At 36.3% G+C, this 25,045-nt stretch overlaps 1 protein-coding gene across 1 annotated transcript in view; it reads right to left on the bottom strand.

The window, feature by feature from the left end:
- The window catches only part of FOXP2 (forkhead box P2), a 409,998-nt gene that overhangs the window by 121,786 nt on the left and 263,167 nt on the right, over positions 1-25,045 (bottom strand). The window contains exon 5 of the mRNA XM_042018066.1: positions 1,784-1,873. Coding sequence (XP_041874000.1) covers positions 1,784-1,873 — 90 coding nt within the window. The remainder of the gene's footprint in view (positions 1-1,783; positions 1,874-25,045) is intronic.

Genomic DNA, 25,045 nt, shown 5'->3' with positions numbered 1-25,045 from the left:
GTCTTTTGCCTCCAAACATGGTTTCCTACCATTTCACCAATGCCTACCACAAACAGTGCACCCCCAGACTTCTTTAACCTTGTAAAGAAAGTTTGTGAATGGGTGGAGAATGTGAAAAGAGAAGTCAGTACCTCCCAGACTGTGCTGGTTTAAAAGGTGGAGGATTAAAGTAAGATCACTGGAAAACATATACTGGGAAAATACCACTATTTATGCCTGTTTCATATACTTTCCTTATTGCCTGGTGTAGGCCAATTTAGAGACAGGACATAGGGCTAGACGGATCTTCTACATGCCTTGTACAGCCCATGTTATCTTTCAGAATGAGGAGCTAACAGAATAAAGTACTTTCACAATATTCATTAAATCAATCATTTCTGTGGTTCAACCCTTCAAGGTCACTAATTCCACTTTAAAAACTTTGAAAACCCACATAGTTCATAAGCTTCTACCTTTATGATTACTCTTCTTATGTGCCTTCAGTGCAGAACATATTTGATACAAAGCAAAGTCAAGGGTGAAGAGCGGCAAGCTGAGAGGGTCCCAGGACGCAGCCTCAGCCAGGACTGGACTACAACTACAGTATGGCAGGATGCCATCATGTCATGTTTTCCTTTTTTCCATTTTCTTTAGTCATATTCCTAAATTCTTGTTCAGTTCTGAGCAAATAAATAAAACCTTAAAAGTATATTTGAAGAGAGCTGATCAGGAATGTGGAACTGTTTGCCGTGTCCAACATTGCTCCACCAAGTTTCACAAAGAAAAGGAGACAATGTGAATCGCATTCAGAAATTGCACAAGTGAACAAATTTCACAGCATTTCCCTGGTGGAGAAAAAAATACATTCTAGTGCCTGGGGTCCTCCATTATGCATGACAAAAACTAAAAATGAGATAAAAACACCCTACTCCATCAGAAAACAGGGGAAGTCCCGAGAGAATAAATGCTCACCCAGAAAAATAGATCTGAGGAAGAGAATAGGAGGATTTATACTTTTTAAAATTTCCTGAACGAAATAAAATTGTCTGCAACAAAACATCATTCAGCAGTTAGGCACCCATATTTGGTCTATATACAAAAGAGAACAAGTTTTCTCAGAAGAAAACAATTTCATATGGAACTTTGCATTAGGAATAAATGAATTAATACCTCATGAAAACACCACACTGATAAAATTTTCCCAGAATAAAACTGTCTTAATATCTTTATTTACTAATGCATTTGAAATAACTATTCAATAACAGAACTTCTGTTTACCCATTCACAATCTGAAGCCCAACAACATCCTAATGTGAAACTTCATGACATATATTTTTTTCTAAAATGGTAGAAGCAGCTCTTTCATAATTTCATGCACTTGTGTTGGTAAGTTTCTGAACACTTCTCTGTTTTTCACTTAGATATAGTACCTGTGAATTATTTAGTTTTTCTTTTTTTTTTTCACGGATACTGATTTGCTCTCAACATGTTTTTACTGTTTAAACCATGTATGTATAAAAACCACATACCAGTTTTGTAACGTCTATAAAGAATTAATATACCACAGTTACTGAACTCAGACTTAGTCTTAGACCTTTTAAGCATCTATAGCCACAAAAGGCTTTTGTATCCTATAGTGAATTTTTACTGTGAAGTCAGCAGCAAGAAGCCTGCAAACTGCAGCATGTGAATACGCCCAGATATGGCATTAGAGGACAGGCATTGACACACACCCCTCACATGTGAGCGAGCACGGCACTCTTCCCTGAGATTAAGGCCCCAAAAGCAAGGAGACTTTACTAACCTGCAGCGGTCTCTGTTTCTCACTGCCCTTAGGAGATTTCAGTCCACTTGTCTGTTGCTGTAAAAGCAGCTGCCTTGCTGCCTGGAGTGCCTAAAAGTAAAAAAAAAAAGAAAAAAAAAAGAAAAAAAAAGAAAAAAAAAAGTAAATAAATTCAACCAATTCCTAGAAAGAAATCAGTTACTCATTGCTAATGTTAGGTAAAAGTCCAATTGAATCAAAAAAATCCCCTCCTATTTGATTTGTATTTGCTAGATTTCAGACTTCAGGGTGGTTTTTTTCACTTGTAACATTAAAAAAAATATTCTGAAAGTACATATATAGGACTTCACTAGAATTTATGGATGTACATGAAATCCTGCAGGAAATAAAGTTAATTTGTTTGAAGTGCTTGAAGAGGAAAAATCATAAACTGCATCAATAGCCTCATTTCCACAAGGAACTTGTCTTTGAGTGTTCAACTAAAATGCCCACTCCCTTGCAAATTATCATTCAATTTGCATTTTCGTATTACAATTTGAAGTAAAAGCAAGTAGACTTCAAGTGTTACCAGAAGCTGTAATTAAATTTGACAAATCAACATCAGATTATCTTGAAAGTGAATTAATAAGGATATTCATTGAAGATTAAAAACACTTTTTGTACTTACAATTCAAGGAGAAACCTCTCCTTTGACAAAAAAAAAAAAGAGTGCAGTTTTAACGCCAAATAAAAATGAGTGGTTTTAATTTGCATTCTTAGGAAAATCAGAGAACAAAGAAATTACTACTCAACCAACCAGATCAGGCTCAGGGATGACAGTATCCCAATCAAAATAGAAGATGTTTTCATTTATTTTATGTTTTCATTCCAACTCAGCAAAATACAGTTAAACATATGAAATGTAAACAAACATTCCACTTACCCGAAGAATGCTAATCTATATTATTTTTCCCCATAAAATTATTTTTAAAATGTCAATTATTTTAAAGTGGTACTTACTGAGAAATAAAGAAAAAAACAACCCCAAAAAACCGGATTCAAAATATTTCCACTGAAACTACCTGGAGAACTCATTTTTTTCCCCTTAGAAAAACCAGCTCAATAAATAGCAGTTATAGCTTTGCAATACATCACACTATTATTTCTGATATTAAAACCTACTGTAGATGGAATGTGCTGCAATAAATGCCATTTGATCAATGTTCCCTAAAATAATAAAGATTCTCAGCTGATAAAGAAAGGTGCAATTTTGATTAGACTCAAATGAGCTGGTTTTTAAGATAGTTTCTAGTATCCATGACAACAGTTGCTTTGACAAGATGTGCATATGGCATTACACTGCCAGCTGGTGTGAACAATGTTTGAACTACTGCATTGAGATGCTGAGCAAACAGAAAAAGTTGCCACGTCTTAACCCTCAGGGAAGGCAGTCATCCCCTGATCAATTATGAAAAGACAGAGAGAGGGCTGCTACAGTCTGGCTCCAAGCAAGTTTTCTGAGAAGGCAGGCAGACATAGAAAACCAAAGTAAACAAAGTGAATGCACTAGTACCATCTCCTAACAACATTGATTCGTCTCCCCATAGAAGGCCCTGGTACAAAGTTTGCAGAGCAGACTTTTAACATTTGGAGACATTTCCACAACAATCCCTGTATTGTTTCATCAAATTCTCAAGTAATTACAGGTCAGCTTTACAAAGAGTATACATTCCTCTAAACCTAAGCAATGAGATGCACAGAACTATCTTCTCTCTGCCAAAAATAAACAAGAGTTAACATATTTAAAAGTGCACTTGAAATATTTTGTTACCAAGGAACCACTGGGTGACCTCTTTCTTATGTGAACAGCATGATCTCTTCTGCACTCACAGTTCTTGAGCATATCCTAAAGGACAGTCCTTCTCTGCCTGAGATCAGAGTTAAATGTATCTGTTGATTTCAGGGGCACCAGGATTTGGTGCCAACATCTTCAGTGGTTTAAGCAAAAATAGATTAAAAGCACAAACAGAAGATCTGTGGAAAATTTATATTCCTTCTTAATCTCTAGTGCTCTTCAAAAGGAAAACTTGAATGGAAGCAAGAGAACTACTGCAGTCCTGAATTCATGAGAGACTGCAGAGGAAAATCAACCTCACCATTTGGGGTGATCCTGCCAGAACGAGATCTGGAGTAAGAGGACATGGAAAAAACCATAAAGATAATATTTTTTTATTTTTGGCAGTTGCAGAAATCCTAATCTTCCTCAGCAGCAAAGTCCCCACATCAATGCAATAAAACAAGCAAGTAAGCATCTGGTAAAGCTGTACATTTACAGTACTTGAAAATTAGAGAATTATAGTCTGCTGTAGCTTAGATTTAATCTAGACAGTATGATTTCAAATTGTGGCTAGTATACTCCCATGGAATGAGCCTAGGAAAGTATGACTTCCTACATCTAACTACAAAAAGAGTCACACTTCATGAAAAAGCAAGGCAGCACAACAGGATATGCTTGCATAAAAGGCTCTACTACTTAAACTATTTTGATTCATATGTGCTGGTTGGGATATCTCTAAAGGAGTAAAGGCTTATCTTTTAATACAGAATGTCTTATAAATGATGACTACCTGAATACTTCAGTGATCTTATTGTGGCAGTTTAGATTATTGTAAACACAGGAGATAGAAGAAGAACAGAAAACAATTTCAAGAGATCAGAGATGATTTAAAACTCATAAGGAGAAATCACTGTCAGCCTTTGTTCTTAGAGCAGTCATCATAAGATAGTTTTTTCTCCCAGTGTGCTGCTTAACTCTACATTTTGCTACATGGTAAACAACCTCCCAGAAATACTGTTAATTTCAAAGCATTATTACTCACATTATTCGTAAGTAAAGATTATGAGACTATAAAACATTAGTTCTACCAATTCATTTGCTGCTATTAAATCTTTGCAAAATAAATTGACAACTTGAAAGTATCTTTCAAAATTCATAGTTTAACATCTACACTTCCAGAAAACACCCATCCCACGTATCATTTATAAATTTCTGTAACAAAAACAGTGTGAGGAAGACAAAATAACAGACACTTATAAATCTGGCAGATCAAATTTATGTTGAGTCCCACCTCAAGTTAAGTGCAGAAAGAACAGATTCTAGGGCAGTCAAAATTGTATCTAGTTTCCAATAACATTTGTTTCAAATTTAGTAGGAACTTTTCCTTAATTAAGTTATCTAAATTAGTAAAACTATACAAAAAAAAATTCAATGACAAGAACAATAAAAAGAACTGAGGACTAGAAATTATTTTAATTACGCAAATGAAAATCGTTATAATGCTTTAAGTAATAGCTATATAGGAAGGGAAATTCGGGCATATGGTTTCCAGAACTCACTGTGTCTTCCAGTAAAATATTTACTGGGAACATTACTTCTTAATATTTACTATGAAGCTTTGGCATAGCTAAAACATAAGCAGAACAAAAAAGAAAGTAATTGCATATAACTCACACTATTAACGTTGATAAATTGCAGTAGATTTTGCCGTTTGTTGGCAATAATACTATGAGATATAACTTGCTTTAATTTTGTATTCCAAACCCTTCTATTTAATGTAAGCATGATTCAAAAATATTTTTAAAGTTTCACCATTTTAATAAAGTGAAAGCTGTCACCTAAAGATGGTAAACTTATTACTTTAGTTTTTAGAAAGTAAATATATGTGTATTTTTAGGAAACAGATGTCACTCATATCCTTCCTTTAAAACCAGGAATGTTTAACCTATCAGCCTGTTGCATTTGAGACGTTAAAATGAAAAATGACATCTATGCCCATTAATATCGTCAATGTATAAACAGCACAGCGTGACACATTCTTGAGAGCTGAAGGCTACAAAATCTCTCTGAAACATAAATAACAAAGCACTCAGAAGGATATTTGATGTTGATATTCATCTCTGAGAAAAACACTGCTGCCTGGGCTTCTTATGAAAATAGATGCGGCCCAAATGGATCTCCTGTAATTGGTTTCAGATAGCGAGGTCAAAAGAAATATGATACAAGAAACTATTATGTGGAACAGGCGAAACAAGAATGTTTATACAGGCACTCCCTATTTATACTGACAAGAGGTGTATATTCTGCAGAAAACCAAAACACTTGCCAGAAGTCAACCAGATTCCTTCCTTTTTCTAATTCCAAATCCCTGTTTTATTTTTTTCAAATGACTGCATACCCTAACATTCCTGCTGAACGTAAAATAAGTTTCTGAACATAGAAGTTTCCAAATGGCTGAATATGTCAAACGAGAGTCATCTTGCTGGTAGCACTATGCAACCGAAACGTATCAACATGCTAAGCTGGATTTAAGGCCAAAGACTGCTCTGCACTGGTTGAATAACAAGTTAACCAAATGATTACATAGCTACATTTATTATAAAAACCACTCCAGGAGAACCTCTGACCCTTTATAACCTGCTGGGGGACTATTCTCTGGCTGGCTCCCAACAAGAATCCCAGAATTACCCACAGTTGTACAAAACCCTCAAAAGATAGTGACTGAAAGACAACATTGTTCAATTCTTCCTAATAGCACTCAAATGATACTGCTACGCCTTTGTCTCTCACTGATTGTGTTTGCCCAGAAAGTTCTCTAATGACTATCAGAGTCAGACAGCACAGCAGCTTATAATCTTTCCAAATGGAGTAGCAAAGCAGTTAGCACTATTCAAAGAATATTGAATTTAAGATGATCCAACTCCTTTCCAGCAGCAGTCTCTCCAGAAGACTCGATAGAGAAGGCAAACTCCCATTTTCCCCAGTGAACAACACTCTTTTTACACTAAGCCACACAAAGAAAATTGAGGACAAATGTCCCACACCAGAAAGCCCCCAAAGTTAAAGAAATCCTGTATGTAACAGAAATCCAAGCCATATAACCTGTCTGATTCCACCTAGGAGAGATAGACAACAATTTTTACAGTGTTTCCCTACAGAAGTAGAAATGAGGGACCAGATAGCTAAGGTTATTGGCACCTATCTCAAGGAATATATTAATTAAAAAAACTGTATGTTCCCTAAGAAGTATTTCACTTAATTAACCCAACATCAAGCTATGTCAATACTTAAACAAAAAAAAGATTTTTCTGTCTTCTGAATCTAGATGAGGGTGCCCCACAGCCTTGCCTAATAGTAGAGCACAAACCTGGAAGATAACAAAATATTTGAAACTATACTATGCTCCAGAAGAAGAGGCAATAGTCTTCGACACTGTGTTATAATCCCAAGTAGTCCTGCTAGACAGGAGGACAAGAACTGCCCACTAAATGCAGTAGTAAGCCCAAACCTACAGGGCGGGATTAAGTGAGCACTGAATGTGTTTGAAAACATTTACTGTATTAACGCTACAGGAATTTGTGCAAATAATTGTCTGGCTCCTGAATCCCCAGGCTGCCCAGCTTCTCCAAGACGGGGAAATTTCTCCACTTGTCCAGGACAGCAACTCTTCATGCCTGGTGAATTTCAAAATAAAACAGCAGAGAATGCTGAGGGCTGGGGGCAAGAAGGGAAAGATGTTCTGGATCACAGGTTAACTTACATTTCTCAAGTGTTTCAGCTCAGAAAACATAAGAATGTCTCTGGATCTGGCTCTCGTTTCCTTGGACTAAGAGCACTTTGCTGTTGGTTGGTTGGTTGGTTGGTTGGCTGGTGGCAGGGGTGATGGTACGTGTGTGTTTTGTTTTCTTAGGCTGGTAACTGCCAGTTTCAGCATACTGAGGCTCTGATTTTGATTCAGATTTGGGGTCTTCCCTGCAGCACAAACACCACTAGAAGAAATGATCCTCAGTCTACCTGAGCTTCTGTTCTATCCTGATGTTATCCAGGATTAATTTTCAGTTGAAGAGAAAAAGTAACAGTAATAAAGTGATAAATGCAACATGAAGTCTTATAATGCTGTTTAATAAAAGGAAATTAATCACATAATTGTCATAAACCTATTTTCTAACAGCAATCTATCAGAGAGAAATTATGCATCTGTAGTTATTGACCTTTCATTTTACCATGACTGATTCGTAATTAGACTACTTTTGTGAAAAATAATAGTTAATTACCAGATTTTTTCACTCTAATTGTTTTGGCAATTTTGTTGTTGCTGTTGGGTTGGGGGGGGGGGAGGGGGGGAATTTTTTTTGTTGTTTTTTGTTCGTTTTTGTTGGGTTTTATGTTGTTACTTGGCTCTTGTATTTTTGCTTGGTTTTGGTTTTTTGTTTTTGTTTAGTGTCTTACTTTTTTTCCTTTATGAAGGATGCTAAATAAATACAGGGCACTAATAATTAGCAGTTTACATATTTCCTTTTTTAAAGCCAATTTAGATTCTCTCCCTATAACCCAATTTAATAGATTCTAAAGACTTTTGCAAAAACAACTCTTCAATTTTCCCTGCCCCTTATTTGACTGACCAAGAACTAGAAACAAAACACCCATAACAGTTACATGCTTCAATTCCTGGCGGCATTAGCAGGAATTTCTTCCTTGTAGACAGTCTGCATTGGTCATTAGGGCTCCATGTCAGACCATGCATAACATGGTGCCTGACAGCAAATCCAAATGCTTTCTCCAAAGCTCACACCAGCTGAAGAATGCAAATGTCAAGGGTTAGCAGAGATGGGGGCTCACAACACCAAAGTTGTGCTCGAACCTGACAATCTCCTTTCTTTCATCCCACATGCCTGAACTTAACTTTCCTTTTGTCAACACAGAAGCAGGCAATCTACTCTACTTCTTTTCTACTACTTACATTACACAGTTACTAACTGAATTTATGAAATTTAAAAAAAAAGTACACACATAAAATGCCAGCAATACAAGCTCACAAATATTCTGACACTACTGTATTCTTCCATGTGGTGTGATTTTTAAAAGATTGGGACATGTAATAGCTGAACAGGAGAGCTAATCTCTTAGTTCTACATGAAAAGAATGTGGTAATGGTGGCATGTACCAGATTTCCAATGAAAATCTGCTAGCTGATATATAGAAGCTATTTAAGTGTGCAGGCAAAGAAAAACAATCAATACAGCTATCCCATGTGTGAAGCCAGAAATAAAAAAAAAAATCCTTAAAATTACTGTAAGCTTATATAATATTATGCATATATGGTAGAAAGTATACATAGGATTTGAAAGGAGTTGGTTAAAAAAAGACCTTCTTTCAAGTCTGTCCATTGTAGACATTCCCTTATTGGCTGTGAAATCTACTTTCAATTAAAGCAGTCAGAAACAAAGTAGTGTTGACTTAGAATAATAGATGATTTGGTAATTCATAAATAAGAAAGGAGCTGATGCAAATTAAAGCAAGGGCGGTCCCATGTATACTAAGATCAAAATTTGGAGCAACTTTGGGAGTGGAAAGAAACACAGTATCAAAGGAAGCACTGTAACTGTTAGAAGGCTGTTAGAAGGCAATAGTTTTAACTGACAAAAACCTGAATGGAAATTTTAAAATTAAAGACAATTAATTCACCATGGAGATTATTAATCAAATTATTAACAAAAAATCATCACCAAGATATAAACTAATCCAAAAAATGAGGCAGATACAAACCAGAAGGAACCATGCACTCAAACATTTTGTTCTGGCCAACAGCAAGATTCCCAGAATAGAACCTCAAGTTTGAGAGAACAGATCTGAGGACTGATTAGTTTTGTTAACTAACACAGAGAGGTAAAATAACATGGGAAGAACAAATGCCAAAACGATTTTACCCTAAAATAGCCCTACCCATTTGGAAGTCAGAATGAAATATGTCTATCTTTACCACTTATTTTCAATTAAATTACAGTCTGCACTCACTGGTAAAGGAGTGCTGACACAAAATATCAGAAGCACAGATTCCTCATCCAGATACCCTCCCTGTAAGCTAGTAACCAAAACTACCCATCAAAGAGAATGGATTTACATGGTACCAAAATCAAATAAAATTACAGGAATTATACTAATCAAACTCTCTCAGCCAGTCCAAGTGTGAGAAATTACACATCTATTGAAGAGCCACTGATTGAAAGGGCTCCAAATATTTGAAAGATAACAATTAGATTTACCACTGCCCTTACAAATCCATATCCAGGGAATGAGTGAGACTGTAACCATGAAAAAAAATATTATCAAGATGGTCATATCAGGCTTTTACTGTATGGGACGAAGGCACAGAAGCCATTATTGAAATATCCAATTGATAATCAGTGGAGAAGAAAAAGGTCATGACTGGGTTTCACATTTGATATTATAAATTTAAATGGTGTTTTTAAATAGTTTTAATAGATCTAATTATTGACTTTTAGTCCTGACAAGAGCATAATTTAAAGAAATCTAAAATTTAACACATATATCTGTGATGAAAACCATGTATTAAACACATAAAAATATTCTGTCATGTTATTATGATAAAAGCAACTGGGATATAAAACAAGAGTGTCATATACAAAACTGGTATCTTCTCTACTTTCCTCAACCTTCTAAAGACTCAGTGAGATGTACCCAGCTTGGGGCACAATGGTTCAAAGAGGTGGACTACTGTACCAGTAAGCAGATAAGAACTGTAGTAACGATGTCAATGAGAAAATCCAACATATGGGATAGCAGAAGTCTAACCATAAACACAGGAAAAAACCCCAACCCTAAAGCAGTAGCAGTCATCAGCAAGTTTTTGCACAGAACAAATGAATTCCATGGGAAGGACAAGCAAGAATGGCCTTAAACTGAATCCAGGGAGATTTAACTAAATTTGAGAAGAAACTTTCCAGTGGTAGAGTAGTGGAGGAGTACAATAAGTTGTGTACATGCTGCAAAATCATTATTGCTGAATTTGTTCAAGAAGCATCTTAAGAAACATCTAAGAGAACCACTTCTGCTCTGGGACACAGAAGATCTTCAGAAGTGTCTCCCAGCCCAGTTTTATTTGATTGTGTGGTTCCTGTGAAAGCATGCCAAATTCGGATTACTGTGATGTCTAACACCTCGCTACATTTCAAATAACACCATGTTCTCATAAACTGAATATCATGAAGCTTCAGCATGGTTTGTTTCCATGGTGAGCTAACAGCAGAGGATCAGCAAGAGCTGCACATACAGAGTTGTTCTTTGGAATTTTCTGACCTTCCATGACCACTTCTGTGTTTACAAGACTATCCTTGAAATTTTGGACTGAACAGAGAAATAGCGTATACAGAACAGGAGATCGCTTAGAAGTAAGTGCTCTGTGCCCTAACTGCAGCCAGAGCCTCTGATCAGGATTCTTGTGCCCTCACCTCCAAGTATGGGCACAACAGTAGCAGAAAACAAGATTTTCTTGTTATTACAATTCTTACTAGAAACAACAGAGATCTGGCTCAAATGGAGAACTAAGATGAGGAGAGAAAAATAAGGGAAGAATGAAGCTCTGAAGCAGACATCTCCACAAATGAAAAAAACAAAAGCAAATTGACCCATTCTCGCTCATGTTTTTAATGAACTAATTTGATCAAATGTCACTATGTAATCTCAGCCACTTTTTAAAAATCAGTCTATATTGCTAAAGCAAAATCAGCTGAACTGAAATCCTACTGCACATATATATTTTTTTTTAATGGATATTTTTGTGACACTTTCTAAAACTTTAGTTAACATAAACTATACTAACAGGAACATATTCACTGAAAGAATGATTAGGGGAAGAAACAACAAAGATGAATGCAAACAGGCAATACATCAATAGCCATTTTATTTGCAATCTTTCAAGGATATTGAGAAACCAGGTTTTGGAGATAGAAGTGGAGTTTGGTCTGGAGTTAAAACAAACAAACAAACAAACAAACAAAAAACCCAACCAGTAAAACTTGTCTTGATATGAGATCAGGAAGTAAATTATGCAAATAGCAGCCCATTTCTAGACACTTAACTTATCAATGGTGGGACTGGGCAATAGTTCTGAATGTGCTGAAAACAAAAGGTCTGATCTAAACTCCTTCGAATAATTCTGAAGAACTGAAATCTGGTACCAAGTGTGGACAGTGAGACTCCAGAGGAACCTCTGTTCCATGATCACAAATTAGTTTATATGTTTATATATGTGTGAAGTAACAAATGTATTCACATACAAAACTAAATACTATTTTTTCTTAAAGGTAATGCTTATATTCTGTCGAAAACTGGACAAAATTAGCACTGACTAGCTCTCCATCTTTCTGAAAGACCTATCTGCATTTGCGGTCTACTATGACCTGCTTGAATTATTACAATTTAAGCTTTTCTCTTGGACTGCTTATCTACCTTTTAACTTTTTGGTGCATCTCGTGATCATCTAGCAGGCACAATCCAACACACAGACCTCTGTCTCTGAAGAATCCCAATCTTCAGGTTCTTGCTGGCAAATGAATTGTATGTTTTGAAGGGTAGCCTTAACAGTCCGTGTAGACAGTGCTACTGAAAAAGCATTCTCCACTTCGGGGACTTTTAAGAGTGAAGATTATAAAAAGAGTGAAATGACAAAGAGCTTTAATTTTAAGCTAAAATGCAAGTATAGAGAGACAGGCAAATGTCCTCGGGCTCCTCATCCTAGTTTCAGTCCTTGTGAGGAGATCTAGTAGGGAGTATATTCTTTATGATTAGAAACTTGCAGGGATGAAAAAGAAAAGACCTGAAGCGATTAAAATTGTTTTGCAGAACAGGAATCGAGATATTTTGCAATTCCCAGGGCATTTAGGTGCTGGAGAACCGATAGCAACTGTGCAAGGAATTCCCAAGTAATATACATGAGCAGTGCAACAGGTCAGGCATTTGAATTAAAAGGTAGATGTTTCCATCACACTTCATCAAGCTCACCCAGGAAAAAATGATCCTTTTTATACTGCCTTCACATCTACTTTAATGTTCCTAAACAGCAAGCTAATAATCAAGGAATTATAATCATAAATATGCTCAGGGGCATTATTGTCTTCAGATGCATCTGTAAAAGCAGACACACCCAGTTACGTTGGTGCCAAACATATGTAATATTTCACATCAGTTAAAGTCTCTTCTGGCATCAGACTGTAAAAATTTCCTCTGAACCATGCAGCACATATTACATAATCACTATCACTAAAATGCACGTAAGAAAAAAGCACTGGCAACCTAGCACATGATCAAAATACGTTGGAAATGAAGTTTAGATATAAATTTTACTCCATATATTCCTTCAACTATTCTTGCTTTACATAAATCAAAACTTAATATTCATCTTTTATTTTTTCAGTCATCCAGCATGTCATCAACTTACTATGGTCTAAGCTTAGTAACCAGTCTTCTCTTCTAAAGACACTTCTCTTTACGCATTGTACAGAGTTCAGATTTCATGTCCTAGAAGTATTTTCCAGATTCTCCCTTCTACAGTACCTTCTTTTTCCTTCTTGGTACATTTTAAACCTGAGCAAACTGTAACTATATTGCCTTTTAATTTAATTTACTGGGCAGGATGCAGTGCATCTTCTCTGTGAACATTCACCTACATTTTCATACTAGAACACTTCTTACCGTGAGTTTCAAGTACCACACAAAACATGGATCTATTCCTGACTGGATATTTCAATACTAGTACAGTGTTACAATCTACAGTAAATTTTAATTTAGTTGCTATTTAAAAAAATTTATTTTATCTATTAGAGATTGATTTTTTATTTTGCAGGATAAAATTTAGATAATTTAATTTCTGAGATATGGGAAAAAATACATGACAGACATCATAGTATTATACTATTTTTAGTCAGAAGGCTTTGACTTTTATGAGACAGTGTTCTGGATAATACCTGTTAGTCTACTGCAATTCCCAAGGCTCTTCTTGTGCCATAGGACAGTGGACTGAAGAATAAAAACAGGAGAGAAACTATTTTATGTGGAGGACTTTGGGATAGCTTTGAAATACTTTCTGGAGCACAGTTTATGGCATAAGGCTTATGCTGGTACCTGAAGAAAGAGCTGTGGCCAGCAGGTGAAACAATCTTTGATTTTAGATGAATGTCAGAGGTTCTCACCCTCTTCTCCAGCAATCCCCAGGTTCATTAATAACAGTAAGACATGAACCCTGCAAGCACTTTCATGTATGGAGTTACAAAAACATATCGGGAGTGCATTACTGAAAAATATCATGACAGTATCACTTTTACCAACTCTCCCAGGCTTCACCTACACTGAAAACTGGACAGTGACTGAGAACGTGATTTTCTGCACCAGCAAGCTGTGAGTACAGCTCTGGGCATGCATTTTTTACCTGTGCTGACCCACACTCTCCCAAGCTATGCCCTGGCACACCTCAGCAGTCAGACTTTTCCAAGGACCAGTTTGACTGTGGAACTGGGTGCAGCTATCCCAGTTTTGGGAACTAAAATGCTTATTAGCTCACTTGTGTCCCACCCTGTGTCAACTGTTCAGTTTAGTATCCAGGAACTATATGCTTAATTTACTAGTGAAGATCATGGCTATGTGCTCCGAACAGTTGAACCTCATGTTGTTTTGGAGCCTCTCTTGGCAGAAGCAGCCAGGTGTGATTTTGGGATGGCTTGGGAGAGTGTCAAGGACCTTGATTTCATAGCTGAACAGGTTGGAAAAACAGTCATCAGAAACAAGAGCACACCCTCCGGGGTGGGGGAATCAAGACTCCTTTCATTCTGAATGGCTGCATTCTGAACCTCCCATGGTGTATCTGCTGATGAGTTTTAAGTACCGGTTTTATATGGACACATTATGCATCTGGGATGAGCTCTACTGATAAAAGTCAAAATTTTGACAACAGCCACTGTTTCATGAAAAACCTTAATTTCTTTCATCAAAGAAGCAGTAGCAAAAAACCCAAAGCACCCAAAGCATTTGTCTCCAGAGTTACCATCAATCAAATCCCAAAAATAGTACCATATAATAATTTCTGTAAATACTAGTATGGTGATAGTATTTTTCATCCTCATGTTTAGGCACTTACAAATGAGTATTCAGAGTTATGTAATTTGACAAAGGTTTTAAAGAATGTAATTTCCAGAGCTCAGGTTAGTCACCAACTCTGAGTGCCCCAGATCTCAGTGCTGGGACTGAACCCCATCTGCACAAAGGAGCGAGCAGGTTATTCAGCAAAGGTGGCTGGGACTCTGGAACCAGCTGACAGAGAGCATTGCAAAGGCTTTGAGGTATCACCAGTGGCATTTGCGCAAAAACAAGTGAAAAGAATAGAAAGGTCCAACTTCAAGCACTTAAGGGTTTTTTTAATACTTTGAATACTTCTATTTGTTTATTTTAAGGATACTATGAAAATGAGATTTTTCAGGAAAAGCATACTGTGAAAATGAAAAGTGTTAGGAATGTATTTAAAAATAATCATCAATAGTATTTTTCTTAAGATTTTTCTGCATCAAAATTTGGGAAGATTCTGGCTAGAGGTTTTGTGCCTCTGAAGAATAACTGAATTATTCCTTCATTGCTATAAAAGACACAGAGGAAAGCTGAATCACAGAAAGACTACATGAACTAAACCTGTACATTAAAGACAATATTTAGAATTTTTTTACAAGTGCAAAGAGAATAGCACCAAAGTAAAAACAATGGAAGTAATGTCAAAGAGAAATTAAATTTCTTCCTGACTAGAAAGTATTATATAAGATTCATACAGTAATCAGAATATAACAATCAGGCCAGCACAATATCATTGAGAATACATATTTTAGTGACTAGAGATGATTAAGCTACTCAATAAAAAAATTTAATTTTACTTAAACTGACATCCTTAATTTTCAAGGGAAGTGTTTCCCTGATTAGTCTGACACAGTTTAAGTAGTACAGATAGTCTCTCTTTTATAACAAACATTGTTAGACACCAAAGTGACCTAATAGGCACCATCCTTTGAAATTTGAAGACGTGGAATTACCTCAACCTTTTAAATCATCTTGCAAGACAAGATGTATCATGAGCCTCATTTAAAAGTATTTACATGCAAATTAATAGTATTCCAAAGTAGACATTTTGCAACAAAGTTAAAGTTCAAAAAAACCCTAAGAGCAATGCCTGCAGGAATTTTCACCTTTATCAATCAATAAATTTCTTGGAAGAAGCAATTTCTGAAATTCTGCCAAATGCAAGTGGTACCAACTTGAGCATTTGTTTTCCAGGTTGTAAGTTTTTTTCAGACAATGTTTTCTTAACATGTCTGTATTTTTGAGAACCAAAAGCCTCTGTTGCACCTCTTTATTTAATCTCTGTTCTAGAACATATTTTTAAAGTTTTGCAAATATATTACCCCATTATCATTTATGGCATAGCAGAATTCTGATCTTGGTTCAGTTTGGGGTTTTTTTCCTAGGTGTCACAAGAAGACAAAACAATGACACCTAAAGCTTCAACAATATAGTTTTATAAAAACTGAAAATGAATGATAAGGAGAAGAAAAATTCTACTTGAGAGAAAAGAAGGGGATTCAGCAATGTACATTCACACAGACATAAATTATTGTGTTGTATCTAACTTGTGACAAACTGTATGTATTCACCCACACTGTAATATAGTTTCAGCAAGTTTCCTGAATTCCTCAAGTAAAAATAAGGTTTTGGAAACAGAGCTAATTCAACATTTCACATGGCAGCCTTTAATGCATCCTAAAATTCCAATAATTAGCAGGACCATAGGAAGATATCTGGTCCTGTATTGAGACTTGCATTTCTGAAACTGTTTTCTATACAGAAAGGAACAAAAGCTTCTGACAAGCAAAGGAAGAAAGGACAGGTCAAATCTGTGTTAGATTAAATGCTTATACTTTTAAGTTTTACCATATGTTGATTGTCCAAAACATTATAAATATAATTGAGTACAAAATATCTTTATATGGAGGGGTGTTCAACCAGTACAAATTAGCTGCAATTAAATCCTGCCCTTGCTGATTACTATATGTGTTCATCTGTCAATCTCTCATGTCTACTCACACTGTAGCTAATTTCAAGCAATATCCAAAGGTATACAGATTTCAAACAGATTTAAAACCCTTCAGTCTAGTAAAGAAGAAACGCAAGGCGACAGTGAAATTCAAGGCACAGACAAACTCCATTCTGCCACAAGACACAAGAATGGAGTGTGCAGAGATGTTTAATTTGACTGGGGAACCTTCCACCAAGGGCTAACCTTTCTGTAGAATCCTCAAGTCAGATATAAATGTTTCTGAACACCACCACCCCCTCTTTTTTTTTTTTTTTCTTCCTGTTTAACATTAATGGACAATGCCAGATGGATGGTTTTGGAGATTAAAATGCCCTTTTTCTATGTTCAGGGGAAGTTCAGCATAGTCAGCTGCAGGAACAACTAAATGAATGCAGCCCGCTACTGCCTCCTTTCAAGGGGTACAAAAGTAATTCTATTTTCATGCTCTTTCACTCTTCATTTCTTGTACTGATTATGCCAATTAGAGCAGTCCTCTTAGTGATGTGGTCACCTGCCTTCTAGAAATCCTACCTGTCTGTTTATATGCTTGCAGGTACTGACAGCTGCAGAACAAATTTGATACAGATCATTTAGCTATCCCCAACAATGAGCAAAGAGATAAGCTACAGATTGAGTGGTAAACACTCTGTGGAGTCACTTGTACCATTTCTGCCTTAGTGCGCTCTTTTACTATGTAATACGGACTGCAAAAACTTATATATATATGTATGTAAGTATATATATATTCTAGAAACTATCTTTAAGCTGAAAGAAATTTTGGACTGTCTTTACTGCAGCTTTGTGGAACTGTCTTCAATGTGGGGACCAAAGAGAGAACAGTATCTAAGTAATATGCATGACTGCACATCTGCTAACACAAAATCTTTGTTTCTAAACCTCATCAGTCTACAAATACTTCCTTTCCAGTGCAGAGAATATCTAGTTCGTACATTCTTCTTGGTTCCCTGGTGAATACACCATTTGTTTTCAAACCAAAATAAAACTCTTTATTCTCAAAGTCCTAGTCAATGTGACCCCCTAAAGAACCTTGTCTACATTTTTTCTTCTGATCTGTCAGCCCTCCTTTTCTTATGGTTGTCTTCTTCCCTGGCTGACTCCAGGGGCTTCCTTACATTGCCCAACATGGTAGCCTCATCTTCACTCACATTTCTGTTTCACTCAAGAACTTAAAGTCTGCTCTCAAAACTTTTTTTTTTTTAGGTAATTTCCTCATACTGACCTTAATCTTTCCAAATGTTGTCTTTACATTTTAAGACTCTTGCTTAAGTTTAAATAAATAAAAATTAATAAACAGAAAGTCCAAAAAAAGTTAATAACATGATACATTTGTAAAATAGACTGATTTAATGATACTTCATTTCTTCTTACTCCTGTTCTTAACTGCTCTTTTCACCTGTATTTTAATCCCTGCTGAATCTAATTTATATGCTGTGATTAGTATGTTTAGAACAGTCTTAGTTTCAGCCTGAAGGGGTTCAAAGATGTTACTGCTTTACAATGCAACAGTATAATTTTGCTTACAGCAGTAACTGGTCAGAATATCTATGAAGTTCCAAACGCAGGAAGAGCAGAAGTAAAAAAAATCAACTGATTTTAAAGTGTACCATGTCATTTTACATGTAAGAGTAGCTGCCGTTAAAGCCACTCTTTTCTGTGAATAGAATATATGTGAATAACAGAGTCTTTTTACATGCCACATAATAAGCAGACCTGCATACAAAAGCATTTAACATATAAAGATAAATGAGGCCATTGGAAGAGAGATTTGCCAGGCAAGAAGAGACTAGGACTCTGCATAAACACTTGGGCAAAGTCCATGAAGCCAAATATGTGTCTGCCTTTGGATATGGGCATTGTCTTACAGGCAGAAGGGAAGCTGAAAGTGCCATGTTCTGAGCCCTCTCCACAGCAGTGACCACATCTGCGCATAACCAACTTCATCAATCAGAAACATGCCATGTGCAATGTAATGGAGAAAAATAGAACAGCCAAGACACTAAAGAAAACTGTGCTCTGAACAACAGCAGAGAATGCAGAAAAAAAATTGAGATAAAACAATACTCCTCATTAGTCTTTCATTTCCTGAAATATTGAGTATAGTAAAAAGCAAGTTAACTACACACTAGTGTAGCACTGACTCACAAGCTTCTACTGGGACATCTCAAAAGATCCTGGTACTGAGAAGAAAGGCATTTAATCTCTGTTTTTGTGGGCTTTTGTTTGGTTGCTGTTCTAATGGTAGCAAATTCTATACGTCTTTTAATTTGCAAGAAAATTCTTCAGGAGAATCCTAAACTGGGCAAACCAAAAATCTGTTAATTCTGAAAAATGGCCATCGTCCTCAAGACTGGCTGCAGTTTGCCCTTTGTGCTTTGAGACTGAGAATTCAAAAATGCAGACCTACAATAGCCAAGCTGCCCCTTTTTATCTGGAGGCTTTGGGTATCCCCCAAGATTTTTATATAAATGTAGTGCACTCTGGTTTACATTAAAAAGGAAACATTTATCTTATCACATTGATATCGGCTCAGTACAATATTACATTCTGGAATAAGAAAATATTGCAACTTTACTTGAAAAGGTCAAGAGGTACTGTTTATCTTCAGGGCATAATGAATTACATCGTATTGCCTCCCCAAGAACTCCGAGAGAATGGAATATGTTTTGACGCATAATGCACAAGTCAGGGCTCTGTGATAGTAGGTGGAATAACAAACAAAGCTGTAGTGGAATACTTCCAGCTTCAAAATTCTGTATAATTACAAATCTATGTGAGAAACCTGGTTAACAAGTAGTGCTTTCGCTACTAAAAAAAATTATGTGTGACAATTCTAATAAGGTGTGACCTTCAAATCTCTTCAACTCTTAATTGCATCCTAAATTCAAGTTTACTTACTTATATTATTACATGTTAAACTTTATAGCTGTTCAGTTAGGTAATATAACAGCTCAAAGTTTCTGGTTTCCAATTTTATGGTCAGAACACATATTTTTATTTATGAAAATCATTCCCTCTTATGTCTGACAGCTTGGTTTATGCTGCAAGGATCACACTCTCAATTCACTGTTATTGATCGCTAAATATTGCCCACTTTCTGAAGAAATGTTTCCAGTTATGTTTCATAATGTTAAAAAAAAAAAGAAAAAGAAAAGATCATGATAGCCGCATCTGAAATCCCAATAATAGAGACTTGTGTCGCCTCATATTTCCTGTATCGAGACCAGTGACTGGTAAGTGGACATTTTAGTGCAAAATCTATGATGATACTTAGAAGCAAAAAATGTTTTTCCCACAGAAAAAACCAAAAACATAACCAGTTTTTTATACAACCTCATCTTTCAACAGCTCATCTATATCCCACAAATTGTATTAGTAGGAAGTAGTATGTGACTTAGCCCTGAATATTAATTTTTCAAAACGAGTGTGAAATTGAACTAACAAGTGAACGAGGGTCTGTGGAAAAAAAAAGAGAGTTAAACTAGTGAGATGGCAACACAATACATTTGAAAAATCTCTACTGCTCTGAAAATTTCCTTTTGCAATCATATTTTGCCCAGTGTATTAAGAAATTAGCAGAATGCAGGTGGAAATTGGAGCAGTAATCTGGAAGGGAGACGTGTGTCAGCATGCCCCTTTGTTTGTCACAGCAGGGGTGGTTGACTACTACCTACTAGCCAAGATTGCTGCAAGGTGCTTTTCCTTACTCTGTCCAGTTCAAACTCAAAACAGTGATCCCAGTGGTCAGTTTTTACTTTACTGCTTAATACAGGAAAGAAGTACTCACCGAGCTGAAATTCGTCTCAGATGGCAGGTGAGAGCTAACAGCACCAGCTCTTGTAATCTGTTCATTCAACACAAGAACTCATATTTCAATTTATTCTGCCATGAGATCTTGAAACACGCAGTGGTCAAAGAGGAATCAGTAGGCAGGGGGTGCTCTAACACATACTATAGATCTTAGGCAAAGTGGGAAAAAAATGAAAGAGACAAACCTGGAAATGTGTGGAGACACACCTAGAGTAAACATGCAGGACATGCAGGGAGACCTTCAATTCAGAAAAGAGGTGAGAAACAGAGAAGAGGTGAACACAGAAATCTTTCTATTTGTGGGTACTGGGTCAATAAGAAAACAATGAAGATCAATATGAACTGCATCACTTAAGGGCACTAAGCCTCCATCAGACCTACAAACAGAAATGCCACATCAGTGACAACAGCTGAACAGCTGCAATGGCAAGATCAGGCAAGATCTCAGTATCGAAGTAGTTATCTGAAATAAAGTAGCTTAACAGACTAGCTTGAATCTACATTGTGTGGGAGAAAAATCACAGCTAGATCAATTTTTCAATGAATATGCCAAACACAGATGTTTGTGGAGTTAATGAGGGCTTCATTTTTTAGGTAAGAACTCTTATTCCATTATATAGAAAAAGGGAAGAGAAAAAAGAAAAGGAAATATGTTACAGTAAGTAATAAAGAAATGTTAACCGGAGTGTAATATCACGGGTCTCATGGTTATGGGAGGTGGAGACACGATCAAACTGAATAAATGGACAGAGTTGGGATCATAGAGTTGTTCAGCAGTTTGTTTGGAAAATTATTTGAGTCTGCCCTGTCATATACAGAAGTCAAGTAACTATTAGAAGAAAGTAGACTGAAACGGAAAGATTATTTGTATTCAAAATTTCTGAAAAGCAATCTCCATGAATTCTTTTGTTTTCTGGTAGAAGGTTTCTTTCTTCTGTTTTTCCTAACAGAACAAAAGTTGAAGCATATCAAATCATTTGAAGTATCATAGAATGTATAAAGAGATGTTCTGTGGAAAAAGGGAACAATACATATATTCATCAGATTTCGAGACAGTGACTATGCTGCCTCTGTCCAAAACTGCAATGAACAAAACACACAGAACACTCTGGTTTACTTTCCAAAGTAGTCTCACATTCTTAAATATGCCACAACCAAAGCAAAAAACATGAAGAAAAAATTACAGACTTACAGGGTGGTCAGATTTTAATAGGACAGTTAGATTTTAACAACTTACTATCAGATTAATGATAGATACTAATAGCCCTGAAGAGGGCTATGCCCAGTTCTGCCAGTTGGCTCATAACTATGTCATCTGAGTCTTGAAGCAGAGTTGCAGAGTTTTTGATCAAAGTAATACTCCCAATTTTAAGAAGAGTGCTTAACATGCATAAAATGCTTAAAATTCCTAACAAATTACCTTTCAAGTCCAAACTGCTAAAACAATAAGCTAAACGCCTAAATATAAAAGTACCAAAAATGAAATAATATAACCCATAATTGCCACATATTTAGCCAAGTTCTATCATTTGTCCCTTACTATTTAGGAAAAAAAATGCGTATAAGAGGATAGCTCTGCTTTCCACACCATTTAAGAAAAGCACCCTTGACTGTAAAATTAAATGAAGTTTTCTACTTTGATTTTTTCACATTTTATCTGACTTTTCTGCATCTTATCTATCAGGTTCTACCAATGGTTTTCTGTTGGAGTTTCTGGAGTCATTTGGCCACAGATTTCTCCCTGGATTTTAAGAATCAAAATGCATAAATGAATTTTAAATACAGCGTTAGAAGTTGTTTCTTCATACTCTTTTTGCATGTACCAATACTGGATAACAGTGTTGACAGATTACAATAATTCAGACCTACTGAAAGAACTGCCTGTATCTCAGTAAGTCAGGTTACCATTCTCTGAGAAGGAACTGAGGATATCCCTGGACTTGCTGGGCATTTTAGATTTAACATTTGGCCTCTCTGAGCAGTTTTCATCTTTTAAAACAATTTTTTGGCTTTAAGGAACATTTCAGAAGGGCTTGGCTAGCTCCAGGCACTTAACCCTGGTTTGCACTTGCAGTGCACCAAAGGCTGTGGCTTCCAACTAGGAAGTCACTAACTGACTGACAAAGAGACACAGTATCCTGGCACAGTACAGGGAGTACAGACTGAAATTGTATCCTTGATGCACTCGGCACATTTTGAAAAAAAAACTGAGAAAGAAGGTACTCTGAGGTTCTGAGAAAATTTTGGAGCCCAGCTTAAGAAGCGGGAGAGGCATTGATTGAGAAGAGCAACAGATATGGACAAAAATGGATTTTGTGATTATTATGCAATTATTTCCAACCTGTAGGAAATAGCAATTAGTGACCATCCTTGGGAAAGGAGAAATAAAAAAAGGCATTTTCTGCCTTGAGCAATCTTTCACATCTCATTCACATCACAGGGACTGTTGGAAGTTACAGTTAGCCCTTACAGCACTTGTCTGATCACTGGTCTATGTGTGAAAAATATTTGATATTTTGGGCCATTCTTCTCTTATATTGCCAAAATCCCCTATTCTCCTTCAAACTGCAGTTTGTCTATTAAGCCTCAGGTAGTACGGCCAGTAAGACCAGGAAGGATAAGAAGAGTCTTCAGGACTCTTAGCACAGCTAATCATAAAAAGCAAGAAACAGAGTAAGGTATTTGTTCATTGCATTATACAGAAACAATTAGGGAGTAACAAGCCTTGCTAACACATTTTTATTATTTTGTTATTTTGTTATTTTATTAAGGAAACCATTAAAGAGGAGGAAAAACTCAAATCAGAAATTACAGCACATCGTGCTAGACATTCAACAAATACAGTGCACAGACAGACCTTGCAATAGTTTGGAAAGTATGTTCATGAAGAGTAAGGGCCACTGAATAAAAGTATAATTAAGTTTTGCAGTGTAAAGTTTCTCATGTATCCCTTGTGATTCAATGATGTAAAAACAATAGGTTAAAGAATATTTTACACTATCTATTCACATAAATGGCATGAAGACAGATTTTTGGCCTCTCTTTAAAAGCTATGAAAAGCAGCCCAATAATGACAGGATAAGGTGTAAAGAGAAGATTTTAGCAGCACGAATCCACACAGTAGCAAAGCTGGAGTGTGCTAGCCACTTTGTCGTATGCAGACAGGTGCTAATTTACATTCTCGATACTTTAGCACCTGAGACGATTAATATCAGGACAGGTAAATGAGTCTGTGCATCACAATCACCAGAATGGGGCTAGTGTAGCCTGATACACAGTGCTTCAAAGATGCTCACAAGTTCTGGCATGGATTTTAAATATTCCATATCTTTCCTGCAGATTTTTACTTCTGAATGTTATTATCAATATAGATAATATGTTTTTTCTATTCATCCTGGTTTTTTCCCAAGCAGCACAGGACAGTTACTTCTGACCATTGGTTTATAAACTATTCCATGAGCCTACACAAGTAAAAATTACATGAAGTTAAGAATGCAAAGTAGTAACATAGGGTTACACAAATTGTAGTTTTGGGTTTTTTTAAATTATCTTTATGTAAGAGGTGTCAATAGAAAAAAAAGAGTTATGGTTTTACTTAAGCAGGATTACAAGTATGATAACAAACGGAATGAAAGAGGATAGACAAAAATCTTTCATTATCTGCAGTAATGTTATCCAGCAGCAATGGCATCAAATGGCAGTCATGTAATTAAGATTACTCTGAAGCAGCAAAAAAAGCGTATTGGTCACTCAGATATTTTTGCAACACAAGATGAGTTTTTACTGATTTTTTTTCTTGATTGTGCAGCTCTTTTTGCTTTCAAGTGCACATCCTTGAACAGGGATTCATTCCACAGCCATTCACCCATGGCTCAACCATGCATCCATTTCTCAACCCTCCCATCACAGTTCCTCCTCTGTCCTTTAACTCTGTATTTGCTCAGGCACATGTGGAAACCAGCATGTTTCCCCTCCTATACTCCTCGCCTTTTGTTTCTTCTTTCAAACTCTTCTAATCAACAAAATGCTTATATTTCATTTTCTTTGTCTTACAGAGAACATCATCTAAACCAGGCAAAGGTGCTCTGAAAACGGCCCTTACATCATGCATGGGTAGCCAGCTGTTGGCTTTAAGAGCAGTCTGTGATCTCTGCCCTAACAGGAGAGTTCCTGCCTCCAAACATGGCTTCCATACTAGGAAGAAAGTACTACCTAAATCATGACTTCAGTTCCACCGAGAATAATGAAACGTCATCCATTTTGCAAGATAGCCTTTAGATGTGGAAATTTCCTCGACAGTGCATGTTTCCTAGCCATGGCTAGGAAAACAAAACCTCATGGTTAGTGAGGAAAAATGAATCACAGCCAGAAGACACATGGTTTTTGACTGTCTCCAGCTGTAGTACAGACACTATGTTTCAGTAAGTTTCAAAAATAAAAAAGTGGCACAAAATGGGCTGCTACTACCGCAAAATCACACAGGACTAAAATGCTTAACAGGATTATGAAAATA

Source organism: Corvus kubaryi, unplaced genomic scaffold, assembly GCF_017639235.1.
Source record: "Corvus kubaryi isolate FWS band 111438036 unplaced genomic scaffold, C.kubaryi_AGA036_p1.0 137, whole genome shotgun sequence".
NCBI lineage: Eukaryota > Metazoa > Chordata > Aves > Passeriformes > Corvidae > Corvus > Corvus kubaryi.
The sequence above is the reverse complement of the archived record's forward strand: the minus strand, read 5'-3'. Positions and strand labels throughout refer to the sequence as shown.